The sequence below is a fragment of the Photinus pyralis genome, unplaced genomic scaffold (genome assembly GCF_008802855.1).
Source record: "Photinus pyralis isolate 1611_PpyrPB1 unplaced genomic scaffold, Ppyr1.3 Ppyr1.4_LG7, whole genome shotgun sequence".
In the NCBI taxonomy this organism is placed as follows: Eukaryota; Metazoa; Arthropoda; class Insecta; order Coleoptera; family Lampyridae; genus Photinus; species Photinus pyralis.
This window is the reverse complement of record NW_022170738.1, coordinates 23598531-23617710: the sequence shown is the minus strand read 5'-3', so window position 1 is coordinate 23617710 and position 19180 is coordinate 23598531. Positions and strand designations below refer to the sequence as shown.

At 38.8% G+C, this 19180-nt stretch overlaps 1 protein-coding gene across 1 annotated transcript; it reads right to left on the bottom strand.

Moving 5' to 3' along the window:
* Positions 1–1917: 1917 nt before the first annotated feature.
* Positions 1918–7149, bottom strand: LOC116176124. The gene has a single exon (XM_031494598.1). It carries the CDS (start codon positions 7147–7149, stop codon positions 1918–1920), a length of 5232 nt encoding a protein of 1743 aa, XP_031350458.1.
* Positions 7150–19180: the final 12031 nt, after the last annotated feature.

Sequence of the window (19180 nt, the reverse complement as noted above, 5' to 3'; positions counted from 1 at the left end):
CGCGTCTTGTGGTCACCTCTTTGAAGCAGACGGCCGTGAACATGTCAAAAAAACACCCATCAACTCCCCATTAGTTACCAGTGTCATTTTTTTGCTGAAATGTAGTTCTTGATGCACTTATTTAATCTGTAAGAACCATTTATTGGCAGACGGTCGCATTCGACCAGCAGACGAGCTCAGATTTTAAATTATTTGCGCGTATTAATACTAAACGGTCCTGCGTTCCGCGAATACCAACAGTGTTTCCAATTAAATTATTGAAAATATAACTGGCATACTGTTTCTCTTTGTTTTAATCCAACAGGGGATGTTATTGTCTCATTGGCACAAATAAAACACGTCCTATACCCACCTACCTCTACTTCGTTGATACATAATTACTTCTTTCGTGGGGAAGAAATATAATTTTGACGAAATAAAGTCGTTATAATACCTACACACATATATTTGCTAAGAAATACAAATAAACTTCCGATTGATTTGGTATATAAAAAACATGATGAAACGTTAACAATGTACTGTACAATATAAGAACAATCCTTCAAATCGAATAAATAACAGAACAAACATTCGTAATATTTAATAACATACATACACTGTGAAAAAAATAATTTTGCTTTCATTTTACTATTGTAGTAGTTATGTATACAGGGTGGTGACTTGCGTAACGCATCATAGGGATTTTAATGTATAATTCATAACATGCGATTATTGGCTCCCCAAATTATTTTAGAGCAAAAATGTATTAGTTTTTTGTAGAAAAAATTTTTTTACGCCAAACCGCCGTATTAGTTTTCAATTTTTTTCATATAAAGACGGAAAATTGGGAAAATAAAACCCGCATCTTTTTCAATAATCTGCGATGCCATGGAATTTTCTAAAACAAAAAGATATCCAGTTATATTACAGTAGCAGTTCGAAATGGATTTTTTCTACAACTGTCAAAAAAACCTGTCATTTTCTGACGGATTTCGAAACGCGAAGTACTAGATTTTTAAACGGTTAATTAATAAGTAAGGTTGCTCTTGACAACGTGCGCGAAATCGTCAACAGTGAAAAAAAGTATTTCGCGCACGGGACAAAGTTGAGCTTAAACAGCAATTTAATTAACAATCGGTTCAGTTGTAGAAAAAATATTGTATATAACGCTAGCGCGAAGTTATTTCGCGCATTTGACTGATATCTTGACTCGGCTTCGCCTCGTCAAAATACCTTCAGTCTCAATGCGCGAAATTGAACTTCGCGCTCTTGTTATATAAATAACTATTTATTATACCTGAATCACAATCTCCGTTTTAAACACTCAAATGCGTGCGAAAAAGGGCCTTTAAAACACACGTGCTTTAAAGTTGCTAAGTAACGAAACTTCAAGTATGACTTTTGAAACTGTCATCTGGATGAAATAAAAAATCCTCTTAGGTCGCTTTCTGTAAATGCAGAACATTTCTTTGGCTTTTGTACCCATCCTTTGGTTGAAGCTTTCACAAACGCGCGTAATTTAGGGTATGCTTCCAAATCTGTTCCACTTTTTAATCGCAGCATTGTTTTAAAGTTTGAATGAATGCACCAAAATATAGAAGATACCTTTGACATTTCCTTGATATATGCCAGCATTATCGATGCATTTAAGACTTTATAACTTCCTATTCAGTTCTGTGTGTCCGGGGTTCCACTGCTCCTACCCGGTGCAGTTGCCTCCGAGGTTCGAATAATACACTGCGGTGGTTCAACAGGAAATGTTATCGCACAAATTAACAGAATTGACAACGACGTATATTTTTATGTAATTCAAATTCAAAATTATTTATCACGTTACTAACTCTACCGTAACTTAGTAACTGCTACAAAATACAACATTCTCCCACCTTGAGGTAGGAATATAACCTGACTCAATACAATAATTATTTCACTGCACTATTATAAATAACGTTTCGGACGCTTAATTGTACGCCCAACTCGTGAAACGCGAACTCGACTATCACTATTATCAGGTAACGACGTATTCACCTCTGGAGACCTCGATCCATGATTTGTTGGCTCCCGTACAACATCTTCAGATGTTTCTTCTGAACACTCCAACCGATAAATTCTTTGAATTGGACGCATCAAAATACCCCTGCTAGTCTTCACCCGTACAACCCGTATTTGTCCATCTGACGCAGGAAATACTTCTTTGATTATTCCCATTGGCCAGTTGAGACGCTTTGTATCGTTGTCTCCCACTAAAACAACTTCTCCAACGCAAATTGACTTACTAGTTCGTCTGCTCTGAAGAATTGCAAGCTGACCAAGATATTCGCTCCGAAAACGCTCTCTCAAAGAATCTCTCAGGACCTGGAGACGTTGTAATTTCTTTGTTAATGACTGCCTGTCGACGACATCGCAATCTACAACACTTGTGGATGGCAGTTCTCGTAGATACATCACTGGACAAAGTGCCATCAACTCTTGAGAACTGGATGAGAGAAAACTGATAGGCCGAGAGTTAATGACTGCTTCACAGTCGCAAAGAATTGTCATCAAATCTTCATAATTCAAAGAAGCTCGACCCAATACTCTTCGTAGTAGTTGTTTTATCATTCCCACCATCCGCTCACAGAATCCTCCCCACCAAGGTGCTGCTGGTGGGTTGAAACGCCATTCTAACCGTTCGCACGATGTCTCTCTTACTATTGCGTTCCAGTCAACTGTATTTAAAATATTTGCAGCACCAACAAAATTCGTCCCATTGTCTGTGTAAATCGTCTTTGGTCTCCCACGTCGAGATATAAATCTACGTAGAGCCTTGAAAAAGTTAGGTGTGGACAGAGATGTGCAGAGCTCTAAATGTACAGCCCGGTAAATTGCACAAGTGAAAACACATATCCACACCATTTCTTCATTTTTTAACACCAAAGGCCCCGCAAAATCAATTCCAACAATCTCAAAAGCTGCTGCGTCCCGAACACGATTGTTGGGTAGCGCGGGATCTTCAGTGACCATGGGCTTACTCAAATGTCTTCTGCAGATACTACACTTCCTGATTATGACAGAAATTGATCGGCGACCACCTAAAATCCAGAAGCGTTCTCGTAGAATGGCCAACAAGCCTTGCGTTCTGATGTGGCATGCTTTAACGTGAGCATCATACACTACTGCTGATACTACTGGATGTCTGGCGGGCAAGAGTATGGGACGTCGAAACTCATTCGAATCCTCTCTTTTCAAAATCTTAGTTTCCACTCGTATTAAACCATCCTCGTCAACGAAAGACGATAGCGTGGCTAAACGCTTCCGTTCGTCTCCTGTGAAAGCATCCAATTGTACAAACTTGAAAATCAAGTTCTCCGCCTTCTTCAGTTCCACCGAAGTCAGTTCTCCATCGTACTTCTGTCTAGCTCTGCAGTTGTGCAGGAATCTTAAAATCCACCCCATCATGCGCAACATCTTGCTAAACTTCGAGAAATGGTCTAAATGCCAAGTCTCGATTGAATCTGAATGTATATTCAAACAAGTTGCACATCTCGCTATCCGTTCTCCGTTTATCTCATTCTCATCACACTGCTCCGAAGAAATCGGCCATTTTTCTGGAGACTCGTACAACCAATTTGGTCCCTCCCACCAGCGAGATTCAAGCAACTTGGAGGGTAGCACGCCTCGAGATGGTAAATCAGCTGGATTTTTCGAACCTGTCACATGACTCCATTCCGTAGGCGATGATAGAGAACAAATCTCGTTAACTCTATTTGCTACGAAGATACTCCATTGTTCTCGTCGTTTAATCCACGACAGAACCGTAGTGGAATCACTCCAGAAATGAGTTTTAATTTCCTCTGCCAAACCACTAAGAACTGACTTGGACAACCGAGCTCCTATTAGGGCTGCCAGGAGTTCTAGTCTGGGTATCGTTGCTTTCTTCAAAGGAGCAATTCGACTTTTTGCAGCTAATAATCGAATGAAAACTTTTCCTTGGAAGATGCCTCTTAAAAACACCACAGCTGCGTAGGCGTTCTGGCTTGCATCACAGAATACATGCATAGTCAACTCGTTGGAATCACGGATAGAAAAATGTATCCAACGAGGGATCTTAATTTGCGCCAGAAGATGAACTTCTTCCAACCACCGTTGAAAATCCGAAGAAATCTCTTCTGTTACTTTCTCATCCCAAGACACTTTTTGTTCCCACGTCTTCCTTAGTAATAGCTTAGGCAATAAAGTAGCCGGGCATGTAAAACCCACGGGATCGAATATCTTCTGCGCAATGGATAGCATGGTTCTTTTTGACACTGGACGTGAATGAACCAGCTCACAATCCTTGATGACATCACTCGCTACACTCAGAGTGTCAGCAAACTTATCCCAAACGAGGCCTAAAATTGGAGTCAACTGGCTTCCTTCTTGCCCAGTATACTCCCACCCTCTCAATTCAAATTTTCCGAGGTTCATCACTGCCGTTGACTCGGATATAAAAGATTTAAGTTCATTCTCCTCTGATAGGCTCGTAACGCAGTTATCTACGTAGAAACTCGTTGCAAGCTTGGCCAAATTTTCGGAGGAGATCAAATGATTATGTCCCTTCGCTTTCTGAAGATGTAATTCGATCGTCGCTCCTAAGAGGAAAGGACTACAACTCAGACCAAAGACGACTCGTCGATGCCGATAGATGATTTCTCTTCCTTCAGAGTCCACCCATAAAAAACGTAGAACATCACGATCGCGGTCATCTATACTTATCTGAACAAACGCCTTCTTAATATCATTAGTAACTCCAAAACGTTGTTTCCTAAATCCCAATAAAATATTCGGTATTAACTCGATTAAATTGGCTCCTTTCTGTACACAGTCATTGAGCGATGGACTCAACTTTTCACGCGCTGACGCATCAAACACCGGCCGAATTTTCGTTGTAACTGACGCGCTCTTGATCACTGGTCGATGGGGTATATAATGTACAAAATCAGATTTCTCCTGTTTGTGTACTTGCTCGATGATTCCCTCATCCAACCACTCTTGAAAAACTTTGTTATAATCTACTCGTAGATTCTGACGATCCAATTTTTGTAGAGTACTCTCGAGTCTCTTCTTCGCTACACCAAAATTACTTGGAAGCGGAGAATGTTCCGATAACCAAGGCAACCGCACAACATATCGATTTTCTTCATCCACCTTTGTTGTGCTCAAAAAAAGTTCTCGTGCTTCGCTAACCATCACGTCTTGAGCTTTCTTTTCAATAGGATCTGTGATTCCCAGAGTCTCTAACTGCCAAAGTTGCTGTAGGTTAGAGTCATTAACTAACATTGACACTGCTGACAGTACTGTAGAGTTCTCAGGTTCACATGGAATCTTCCCCATAAGAGTCCACCCAAAAAAGGTCTCGCTCGCAACTAAACCAGAAGACAACACCTTTCTTCTGCCAGTGAAAAGTTTGCCGACAAGATCAATACCTATTAACAGTTCTACAGGTGCAGGATCTCCCAAATCGGATCTTTCAATGTTTAGTGTACGTAGCTCCTCCGTCCAGGGACCATCAAACACTGGAGGAATGCTGTTACAAATCGTTTCTTGCGACAAGGCTTCGAAAGAACATACATAATCACGATGACGAGCTTCAACCATGTAGCAATGATGTTCGTTCAATACCTTACTCCCACCGAACAAACTATGAATAATTTTCTCCGAACGTTTCGATGTATAACCTAGGTTCTTCGCTGTCGACTGAAGAATGTATGTGTAGTGTGACCCAGAATCCAATAGAACACGTACTGATTTGCTGCCTGCTGGTCCGTTCAAAGAAACTTTTAGGGTCTGGAGAAATACATGAGCCCTAGTGCTGTTGATCTGGGTATTTGCCTCGGTATGGATTTCTCTCAGAGTTTCCTTTGATTTTTCCTCAATCTTATTTTGATGAATTGGCAACATCGAACACATGAGAACGACATGTGGCTTACCACAGACCATGCACTTAACAGGAATCTTGCATTTGCTTGCTGCATGTCCTACTCTCAGGCACTTGAAGCAAGCTTTTTTGTTGCTCACGATCTTGTTTTTCTTCTCCAACGACCACTGTTGAGCTTTAAAACAATTTGAACTCTCGTGCGACTTCTCACAGAAAATGCAACTGCTCACATCACAATTAACTAGCCCTACCGCCGTTGGTATTTTCTCTGCAGTCCCTTTATCAGACACATGCTTCTTTTTCTCCTTTGCTTCTTGCAAACCTAAACGTTCAACTGCCAACGATATATGCTGCTCATGCTCGACTTCCGATCGTAGGAATTTCATCAAACCTGAGAGACGCTTACTGAACGTTTCATCAGCACCCTGCATCCCTTCGAGATCACTCTCAGCAATGTCGCTGCCGTAAGCACATGAAGACCGATGCCACACCCTTAGAAGTTCTTCGGGAATGCAAGACTCTATCATCGGAAACAGCATAGCCCCCCATTTCTCAGAGGTTATGCCTAATGAGTCTAAAGCTCTAATAGGTGTTTCAAGCTGATCATAAAGACTAGCGATATCTGGTTTTGAACTTGAAGATGACGCATTATTTATGATAATTCTGAGGAGTTCTCTGATCTGAACTTCAATCTGTAGATCTTCCCTACCATAACGCGCCTTCAATGCCTTTACTATCTTCGTATAATTTTGCGAAGTTGCCGGATAGCTTTCAACAAGCATCCGTACTCGGCTATTCGAATTGGTGGCAAGCCGTAAATATTCGAACTTATCAACATCATCCAAACTTGGATCATCATGCACCTTCGTAAACTGTGACCAGAAAGGCAACCAATCCTTCACAGTGCCATCAAATTTCCTAAATTCGATTCTAGGAAGCTTAAATCTACGTCGATTTTGATGAGAACTTCTGTTGCTACTATGTTCTTCGATAGCATCTACATGTTGACGGAGTTCTATGTATTTCTTCTTGTAGACTTTCGCTCCTTCCAACTCCTGAATGATTTCCGCCTCTGACATCGAAGCGTCATCTATCATAAACTCGTACACTTGTTGTTCCACTAGCTTTAAATCCTCATAAGGTTCTTGCAGAAGACTCCAACTGACTTTTATTTCATTTACTGGTTTCTTCTCAAGAATTAGACGATACAGCTCATTGGTGCAATTCGTAAACAGTACCCGCATTAGTTTACGTTGTTTCAATTTCTGTTCCATTCCTTTTTAGATGTTATCTACAACAATCTCTCAAAGAAAATGAACAACAAACGTATCTGCAAACGGCCTCTGAAGTGCGAAGACTCCGAATTCACCAGCGCAGTGTCCTGTCACGGTCGCCAAATGTTGTGTCCGGGGTTCCACTGCTCCTACCCGGTGCAGTTGCCTCCGAGGTTCGAATAATACACTGCGGTGGTTCAACAGGAAATGTTATCGCACAAATTAACAGAATTGACAACGACGTATATTTTTATGTAATTCAAATTCAAAATTATTTATCACGTTACTAACTCTACCGTAACTTAGTAACTGCTACAAAATACAACAGCAAGTGACATTTCAGTTTGATGTTTTCAAATTTTTTCCGCTTTTATAATTTGTGGTTTGAAAACTGCTTACATTGCCCAAATTTTGTAGGAGTTGGCTTAACTTATTTTCTGTTTGGTGAACGAACTTTAGTAACAAGCTTTTAATGCATGTAAAGGGTTTTTCAGGGACGGGTCGATGTTGGCAACATGTGGCGGCCATGTTGTTTTAACGGCGTCTTTCTAACCTATGTTTTTTTATTCAGTTGGTAATGCCAAATCACCATGGCAAGTTACACGGTTGAGCAGCACGTCCAAATGTTAAAACTGTATTACCAAAATGAGTGTTCGTTTGTGCAAACGTTACGTGCATTGCGCCCATTTTATGGCAGACGGGGTGGTCCTTCAAAGTCGACTCTCCAACGTTTGGTGGCCAAATTCGAGGCGACCGGTTCAGTCAACAATCTACCAACACCCGTACGTGCAAAGACCGCTAGATCCGTCGAAAATATCGCTGCTGTACGTGATAGTGTGCAGGAGAACCCGAGGCAGTCGATTCCTCGTCGTTCACAACAACTCGGCCTTTCACTGACTTCAACGTGGCGCATTTTGCGTCAGGACTTAGGCCTGCACCCGTACAAGATCCAACTCACCCAGGAGCTCAAAGTTACTGACCACAGGCAACGCCGTTTGTTTGCCGAATGGGCTTCGCAGCGAGTGGCAGAGGACCCCAACTTTGGCAGAAAAATCATTTTTTCCGATGAGGCGCATTTCTGGATGAATGGCTATGTGAACAAGCAGAATTGCCGTATATGGGACGACACCAACCCACACGAAGTTCACCAAGTAGCCATGCATCCACAAAAACTTACCGTGTGGTGCGGATTTTGGGCCGGCGGCGTCATTGGTCCGTACTTTTTTGAAAACGATGTTGGTGAAGCCATCACCGTCACAGGCGAACGGTACAGAAGGATGATCGCCGATTTTTTTTGGCCTCAATTGAACGATCTACACTTAGACGACATGTGGTTCCAGTAGGATGGCGCTACAAGCCACACAGCGGACGCCACGATGGATCTTCTGCATGAACGCTTTGAGGGTATGGTTATCTCTCGAAGAGGTGACGTGAATTGGCCACCCAGATCCTGCGACTTAACACCGTTAGACTTTTTTTTGTGGGGTTTTCTTAAGTCGCAGGTCTATGCCAATAAGCCACAATCTACCGATGCCCTTAAAGTCAAATTCAGCCGGATCTATGCGGTAGAGTCATTGAAAATTGGACCACTCGAATTCGTGCCACTGTCAGAAGCCGCGGCGGACATTTGAACGATATGATATTCCACACATAATGGCATATATAGCTCTTTCAAAATTAAAAAAAAATTCGTTAATATCTCACATACAGCCTTTTTTATTTCATGTCAAAATCGACCCGTCCTTATTGAAAAACCCTTTAGTTTATGAATACACAGAATCTGGTTGTTGAACAAAAACATTAACAAAAATATGGGGTCGAAAGAAAAATGGCTATCCTTCTAACTTGTAAAGAAAGCGTTCGGGTGGGTAGTCAAGCATACCCGTTTATAGGGGAAAGATGTAGAAATGTGCAACTTAAAGGAGCAGTTTACTTTGTAAAAATCTGCAATGTAGTTGGTACACCGTTACTACAGTACACAATCGAATTGAATCGTAGAAGTGAAATGTAATCATGCATTGTTAATTATATTTAGTTCGAATCCATCATAGAAATACTGGGAAGGTAATATCTTTTCATTTATAATGAATAATTTAATTGAATACGTGCCTAATTTAATATTGCTTGTTTTTAAGTCACAAAACTTAGTTATCTAATTGCCTCGAAATGGGTGCGCAAATGCCACCGTTGTGGGCGTGGTCCGAAGACAGACTTAATGACATTTAACGTTGTCGAAATTATGCATTGTACTTCATTATGATTAATTCAAATTTAGCCCTTGTGACTTTACACAGACCACAGGACATTTCGATCATAGTATCAGCCCGGGATTCCGTCCCCAATCGGTGCCGAGTACTGCCTTTCATGCGCCCGCTCGTAAGTAGATCGAAAACTAATGATCTCCAGTCAACGAAAAAGAATTGGATATACACCTTGTCGCATCCGACCTCACACGCAGCAATTCCTGCGTATAGGTTTGGTGACAATGGAAAATAAAATGGCATACAAGGTCAATAAAATCTGCCTCAAAAGATGGAGGATCAATAAGTACAGAATATAGGCATGTTAATAAAAGTGGCCCTAAAATTTAAATCATTCATTTCTGGCATCAGAATTTCAAGACTTTCGGCGGTCACTCAAAAAATTCCTTAGACTTTACCGATTCGATTATAAACAAGAGCAGGCACTTATCTTGAACGGTTTAAGAGATATGATATGATATGAGATATTGTCCCTTGCATCTTCAAATTTATAGGTGAGTCGATGGTGTCCGTCTGTCCATGAACACGATAACTGCCAAACTCTTGGGTCAGTTCGGTTCAAACTTTGCACAGTTGACATAAATATACCACATGTAACAATTATTGAAAATGGGTCAAATCCAATGGCCCCGCATGGTCATACCGACACTCGGTCACTTTATTAGAGGTGCTTTAGGGGTTTATTTTGATTTTTGAAAGCCTGACATAATTTACTATTCAATAGAAGAAATAAGAAAGGTTAATATATCAAAAGATGTAAACAACTGAATTATATTTCTATTGACGCAATTGGAAAGAGTGCAGTACCTCTAAATGAATTAGCAGCGCTACTTTTAAAAACATTGGAAAAGTCACGTACGTACAAAAAGACTGAAGTTAAACAATTTAATTTGTAGGCACTTACTTGCATTTGATTAACTCTTGAAGTTGAGTTCGATAATATGCACTTTGTATAAGATACCTCGCGTATATGGTCAAGTTTCTTTGCATACTTTTACATGTAACCATTTTAATAATTTGACTGTGAATACAGAAGCTAACGATGATCGAAAGTATATTGAAGTCGAAATTTCGGGAACCACATTTCTGGGTCTTTTGGATTCCGGAGCTTCAGGATCGGTTATTGGCCCCGATAGGTTAGCCCACTTACAGCGTCTAAACCTTAAATTTGTCCATAGCTCTTCGTACTGCACTGTAGCAGATGAAACCACTTCGCCATCTATTGGTTATGTGATCACACCGATTACCCTCAAAACTCGGACCATTATTCTAAATTTGTTGGTAATGCCTATATTATGTCCATATTTAATTCTTGGGATCCTCTTTTGGAATCGCATGGGTATTATTCCTAATATACCCGAAACTGTTCGTCAGAATCTCCTACGGTACATTTATCCGGAATTGTCTAACGATCCTTCTTAACAACCCAACAATGCAAGATTTTGGATAACTTACTGGAGGAAAAGTTTTTCGCTATGAGAACCATCTTGGCATTAACTACAGTAGAAACCCATGACGTCACTCTTACACCTGGTGCCACACTTCTTAAACAGAGGTATTATAAATTATACCGTTAATCCAGCCAAACAAAAAATTTTAACCAAGGAGGTTGTCAAACGTTAGACCAGGGTATTATATTGAACTATTGAAGAATGGATGGTCTTCACCTGTTTGCTTAATACCGAAACGAGATGGCACTTACCGGTTTTCTGTCGATTGCCGTAAGTTAAATTCCGTTAACCTCAAAGATGCGTAGATACTTACCCGTTGCCATAGGTTTCCACCATCTTTCTGCCGTTCCAAATTTAAATATTTGGGGTACGCAGTGGACTCTTTCGGGTTACATCACGATCCTACCAAAGTCAAGCTCACTCTCAATATTACCACACCTACTAATATTTCTTAGGTGAGACGTTTCCTTGGGACGGGCAGTTGGTATGAAAGATTTATCCCAAAGTTTTTAACTGTTGTTGCTCATTTAAACCACTTGCTTAAGGAGTAAATTGTGAATGGCCACTCGAATGCGAAAATCCCTTTGTGCATTCGAAGGAACTTTTAGCTACTGCACCCGTCTTTCCGGATGGGGAACGTGTGATATGTTATCTGTCTTGAGCCTTATCTCGCGCCGACCACAATTATAGCACCACTGGGAGTGAATGTCTCGCTGTCATTTGAAGGCGGACTACCTTTCACGGTCGCCACCAACCACCACTCGTTGTTGTGGCTACATTCGCTCAAGGATCTCCAAGGACGCTTAGCTCGCTGAGCGTTACGTTTGCAACCCTACACCTTTACACTTGCCCACCGAAAGGGGAAAGACCATGTGATCCCAGATCTTCTTTCACGCTCTGTGCTGATCCAAGTCGAAGCCATACACAACGAGGAAAGAGTCGCTTGCGGTTGTAGGAACACTACCGATCCCTGGTATAAAGACATGTTTCGACGTTTAGACCAAACTCCATATAAACTTGCGGGTTGGTGTGAGGAAAATCAATTGCTTTATAAATCTGCTAGGTCTGCACTGGGGACCCGGACCCAAATGAAATATCGTTTCCCGTTCTGTTTATATTTAAGCGAAAATATTTATAACGGTTCCGGTCCGGTTTCGGTTCTAAAAAGAAATAACGGTTCGGTTCTGCGCATTCGGTCCATAACGGTTATTTTCGGTTCTAGTTTTTCAGAAAGTATGGCATTAAAAAATTCATTATAACAACGTGATTAGTTAATTAATAGGTGTGAAAATAAGACATGAATACCAAAACGTGACGTATCGTCAGTGTAGCTAATTTATAACGACAATGGGAATAAAGGAGGAAGAGAGAAATATGTATTTACACTTAATTTATTACCAAATAACAGAAAATTTTATTTTCTAAAACCCAAAATTTATAATCCACCGATGGCAATCATAGAGTAATATTTTATCAATTTTCAGGACGTGGTTGCTGGCGTGTCGGTCACTTCCAATAACCTGTTAAGAACCGTAAAAAACCGAAAAAAACCGAAAAAAGCAATATGGGTTCCGGTTCTCAATACGTTTCCATTTCTGAAGGAATAACGGTTTCGGTTCGGTTTTGGTCCAGAAAAAAATACCGGTTTCAGTCCGGTTTTCGGTTCTTTTTCGGTCCGGTCCGGGTCCCTGCACTTTATTCCATAGAACACAAGAATTGGAAGCTAGTTGTGTCTAAAAATTTCCGTAAATCAGTTTTGACTGAATGTCATAATAATCTTATTTCCGGTCATTTTGGGATGTATAAAACTTTTTGGAGAGTACATCAACGTTATTATTGGCCGAAACTTTTATACAATGTAACGTTTAACAGTTGACATCAAACCAAACAAACTGGTCAAGAACCCACGCTCGTGCTGAAAAAACCACAACTAAGAACAATTATTGAACGCCAGTTTTAACTCCATGACCTGCAGTAGTCAAAAAATAACGACTATAGCGTGAGAATAACAATGCATAATTTTTAATGTTTCAGTTCAACTTATCTAACAGCTAATTTCCATTAAAATACGTGTATTCACATTGTTATCTATTTAAGCTTAACCGACAAGACAATCCAGCCCTTAAACACATATGTTACCTGAAGTGCGCCAGAATTAGTATTACCTACAACTGCAGCATTCGTTCCGAAACTAATTAAACAAGCATGATTGCCCATAAATTCAATTCGAATTCAATTGAAGTTGTATCTACTATTCCACTTTGAAGTGCTGCGATATAAACTACCTAATCGAATTTGTACTTTTATTTTTGCGAGCAAAAATTAAAACCATTAAATATTCAAAATACGCCTTTCATAAAAGCACAACGAGTGTTACAAATATTGTAGGCAAAAGGAAACGTTATCTAATTATCGTCGTAAAAAATCTCCAACTGAATATTTCCTCTATTCGACATTAAAGCCTCGATTAAAGCAATATGCTTGAATTTCCAAGTAGTGGCAACAATAAGAACTGTGTACTCGTGTATTGATGATTTGAATTAATAGGCAAAATTACATGATTACATTACACTGACATTAAAAATGAATAAAAAATATACGAAAAATGTGTTTCTCAAATCAATCAAATATCCAGGTGCACTGCCGTCGTTAAAAGGGGATGAAAAATCACCGCTTTGCAATATCACGAAAATCACACATACTCTCACGATCAAATTTTCATGGTAGGTTCAAGACAAATCGAGAATAAAAAATCCGATACAAATGAATACCGAACAATTCTCGAGATCTATAGGTGGTAATGGATCTACACGCATCCATTATTAACGAGCCCCTAGCGAGTTTATAATTTTGCGGTGTCTGTCCGTCCGTCCGTCCGTTAGCAAGATAACTCATAAACGATTACAATGAAATTATGTAGGTGGATTCTTTATCAAATTTGTAGATCGGAGTTCGTGAATTGGCAATGTAGACCAAAAAATAAAGTAGGCCCTTTTGACATATCCGTTATAGTTATGAACCGAATTGCATGAAATTCAATATGGGCATACCTTTAGCCATATAAAACACAATTCCAAAGGTTGAGCCTAATCGATCAGAATTCACAGTGGCCTTTGCGCATCTCGACCATTTACAGACCGAATTGCAAACTTATTTATTTAAGAAGGTATTTAAATGAAATTTGATACATAGCCACCTGGAATAAAAGCAAATTTAACGCCAGTTTCAAAATTAAGTTTTGCGCATGCGCAGTGCCAACTGTTTTTATTTACGGAGGGATTTAAGTGAAATTTGATACATAAGCACTTCGAATAAAGGAAAATCTAACGCCAGTTTCAAAATGTGGTTTTGCGCATGCGCAGTGCCAACTTTCTTATTTATGAAAGCAATTAAATGAAATTTCATACATATACACTTGAAATAAAAACAAAACTATCGTCAGGTTTAAAATTTGGTTTTGCACATGCTAATGGTTCATCGCTAATAAATTGAGTTTAAATTTCCTTAAAACTAAAACCCTAATTTTTTCTTTAAGATGTGTAAATAACCTGACTCTTAATCACGAGACGACGTTTTTAGGCTTAAGGATTGATAATAAGTTGACTTGGAATAATCACACCGCATTTGTAAGGAACAAAGTGTCAAAGGTCACTTATCTCATCCGAACCTTGACTAAGACAGTATCCCAAAAGGTATTAATGTGTGCCTACTATGGAAAAATTCATAGCATCATCTCCTACAACATTTTATGTTGGGGTATTCAGCAAGTTCCGCTTCCGTTTTCCGAATACAAAGACGAGCAGTGCGAATTATTGCTGGATTGGGGTATCGCGAAGACTGCAAGAAATCGTTTGTCAAGCTTAAAATACTAACGTTACCATCAATCTACATTCATGAATGCATTATGTCTGCGCGCAACAACCTCCACCTTTATCAAACGAATAGCATGCAACATTCTTATGCTACTAGACAACAAAATAATATTATACTTCCAGTCACCAGATTAAAGAAAACGAGGACCGGTACATCGTATTATGGGATTAAGCTGTATAACGCCTTACCTTTGGATATCCGTAGCTCAGATTCCAAAACTCTGAGTAAATGGCTAAAAACCTTTTTACTGTCACAAGCTTTTTTTACCATCGACGAATTCTTTTGCCACAAATTCGACAATTGTATAGTCTAATACTGTGCTCTTTATTGTTTTTGTTATGTTTCTTTAAATTGCATTCTGTTATAGTAATTCTACAATCTCCATTTTTATGACTTATGCAAAACTTTGTTAATGCACTAATAAATTATTATTATTATTATTATTATTATTATAGCCATACCCAGGAACTCGTTTGCTATGTTTGTTTAATTTATTTCTTCTTATATCGGTTCATCCTCTCACCAGATCAGCGTAGCTTTTAAATTAGGTAAGTATTTAGACGCAGGAAAGGAACTTAGGTAAATAAACCGATACATCGTAATATCGAAAGATCCTCAGTATTACAATCACTTTTAACGACAATTTCTTCCAATCTTCAAAATACTTTTTATAGTTAACAAAAATGCATCAAATTCGTGTCTTGGGCATTGAGATAATGCTCCTAGTCTTTTTCCCAACGATCTGGGTGCATGAATAACGATTTTGACATGTTTTGATCAAAATCCATGTGGCTTCAGAACACATGTTCTACCCTTCATGCTATTCTAATGAAAGGTATCATCGAAATAAATTGGTTTGTACAAATTATAAATTTCCCGTGCGACTCTTTTTGGAGATCAGTGAGCGACGAGTGGGGGGGGTGGGGGGGGGGGTTAAAATTAATTTGTCTTATTGTATTCACATTAACGTCTCAACGAAGGACCGTTTTCACCAAACTTGCTCTTCTTTCTGTCTTCTTACAAAGTATGGGGGAGGAAGGGGGGGGCTGAACTAGTTTTATCCTTCATGGTACTCTAATGAAAGGTCTCAACGAAAGGAATCAATTTCTACCAACCATAGCCCTCCTCCTCGACCTCTTATCGTGATCGGGTATATTCCTTTATACCTCAAGAACGGATTATCGGAAGAGGGTACTCACAAAGGGCGATTGACGTCTGCAAGAAATATATCCATTGGTGATGTCAAAACAAAAGCTCTTTCGGTTAAAACAAAATGCACTTTATCTGCACAAGAGTTGTGCACAATTTATACTTGTTATTGTCCACATACACATATTCAATGTTGTAGACTACAGATGTTTTAATTACAATTGCATTTTCAGTAAATTTGTCATCTCAAGATCAAAAATGAACCTGGAATACATAACATCCTTCCAAACAAACAATTTAAAAATCACAGTGGTCACACTAAATATCATCTATATCACCAACAAAATATCAATATTCACTTGTATGTTTTAGCTTCAAATTTAATTTTCAAACCACGATATTAATTAGTAAACCCAACCTTTCAAGTAACTTCGCAATATGGGAATATTATACCTACCTGTTTCCGAAGGTGACGTTTAGAATCCCAATTTGAGACAAAGTTTGACGTGTTATGTAACAAACAACTTTTCCCTAATCGCGACCCGTGATTAAAAAGTTTAAAACTACACGTTATATCGGTACTATGTCGAAATCCTTTAGTGTAGATGTTGGTAAGTTAAAGTGAATGTAATAAGCATGTACTCGCACCATGAGATAAAAGAGAATAACTAAAATTACGAGCCAACAATTCGTGATGTCTTTATTTTTGTAAACGTCTGAAGTAAGTGAATTCTGGATTTCCCGTATACGTGTCAATATGGAACCAGTATTCCCTAAACTTCAAAGCCCAAAGACAGTTGAAAATGTGCCACCGCATATTAATTCATCATATGAGGCCTGATAAAAAATTGCGTAGACTGTTTGAATTGCGCGGGCCCAATTGGTTCCAGGGAGCTCCGCTTGGCGTCACCATCTTCGTAGAGATGTACTTATGATGGCCGTTTGCACCGGTAAATTTAAGTGAAGCTTATCTTAAGTGTGGCTTAAAATCCATGGCAACCATTGTCTCAATAATCGTTGTCATGGATTTCAAATTTGTTGGTGTTGGTACAAACGCCCCATGAATATTGACACAATAAATCCGATCGCGTGGCATTTGACGTCACTTTCATTCGTCCAATAGTGATGCCTTTCACAAATTTGAATTTCGTTCGCTTATTTTGCACTTTTGAATTAACGTTTTTTGCAATTAAAAACAAACTAAATAAGAAAGCAATGGTTTAAGTATTGTCAGGACAATAAATATTCGCGGGAGAAAGAATCAAGTAAATTTAAACCCATGCATATTCCCTATTTGTTTGATCTTATGGTTTTATCACATTATAACAAATGTATTCAGTTTGAAATAATATCTTGGAATTTGTTATCACATTGTTGGTTAACTCTTATTTAAGGGGAGTAACAAAGATTTTATTTCAGAAACACACTAACATTGAAGTTGAGTAACCTCTCCAGATACACTCAAGCATTCAAATTTCTGCATATTTCACAAATGAACCTGAGTTAATATATTTTAAAATTATTGGATATGCATTTTTAATAATGAATATAATACCTTCAGTGAAGGACAAATTAATTACATTCTTTCCTATTGTTATTTTTTCTAGCCTGTAAAAGGTAAAGTACGGTAGGTCTAAACGTACTAACAACGAAGGAAGAGTAGAAGAAATTTATCAAGAACAACAAAGTCGAAATTATTTATCAACAATTGTAACCCACGTTACAGCAGGGATTACATTTCAGGGTGGGGAAATCCCTGACCGTTTTATTAAACTTTGACTGTTTAGGGTAATCTTAGATTTTTTGCTCCAAAATGTATCTACGGCTAGCTCAACTAAAATTACCTTGATCTAATTTCCTTGGTAAAATGAACTTATTTGTTTCTTAACCTGAAAATTCAAAAATCTCTTCTGCCTTCGACCACCTTGATAGCAAATGAATGCACAAAAATCAAAATATTGACATACAATTGAAATTCAAATCAATGAAGTTCGACCTTTCCCAACAGCCCTTTAAAAATCAATTTCATGTTCATTACCCAAAATTTTTACTAGGATATAGTTCTATTCCACGTTCTATTCTACTACCCCCTTAAATGAACAATGGAAAAATATATGAAATAGGTATTTGGTTTTCTGCACACAAATTGAAAACCTTAAATCTATAGAAAATCTCAGACGATTTTCGTAACTTGATATTGACTTTAGGATAGAAAACTTTTTACCTTCCAACTCAGTTCATGCACGAATATATGTCACAATAGAAAATGTATTTTACAACAAATCAGACGGGTACAAAAATAATTAGACAGTCTTTAAAGGGTATTTTTAATTAATGTCTCTCAACGTCGAAATTCCAAGTGATGAAAATCCTTAAAATGAAACGGTCCATCCTGAATACAGGTACAAAAATTTACAACTTACCTTATTTATACGGCATCTAAATCTACCCTTTGAATCGTTCAACCTTGGACAACTGGATCACCCTCTTACGATTTGTGGAATGGAACCCTGGCTCGCAGGGGAGCATGCGCAGGTGGTATCGGTGCTAGTCACTGCAAATTTTTCTACTATAGAAATTTGAATTGGGCTTTAAATTCGCGTGGTTAATTTTCTGCAATAGTTCGAATTGCGTAATATGGTTTTAAACACGCACGGAGTAACCTCCCTCTTTTACAATATAATTTATTAATAGCGCACTGCAAAGCGAAAACGAAACCGATATAAATTGAAGCTGCCGCTTTCGGAGTAGAACTTATTCCTCAATAATTGTAACTGCCACTCTAAACGTAATTTTTCTGCCGAAAGTATTATTTCCGCTGAATTTTCACGATGTGCGCGAAATGATTAATCTCGTGATTAATTGCGCTACTTTTGATTTTCCGAAATCGATTATTTATAACTCTTCTAATATGGACTAGCGAACAGTTCGGCGCTAATTTTAACTACGCGTGACTTGAACTCACAAAAGCTCGAACAAAAGCTCCAACGCAAGTCTTGAACTTTGTGTTCTTGTTTTCCCGTACGTAGCACTATGACGGCTCAACACAAATTAATTTTCTTGTTCTCTCAAAAACAAACACTGCGACAGCTCAAGGCGGGTTAACCATTTTCCGATTTTTTACTTGCAAGTCCCACCTACACATTAGTAAAAAGTTCAAGCTGAGTAGCTCTCGTATCAACAACCGGATATGATTCAGCTGCACTGTAACAAGGAGGTGAGAGGTGAAAATTAGAAGCGGACCAGAAATATACAGTACCAATGCACAGCATGGTCCTAGCCAGAATCAAGTTGGAA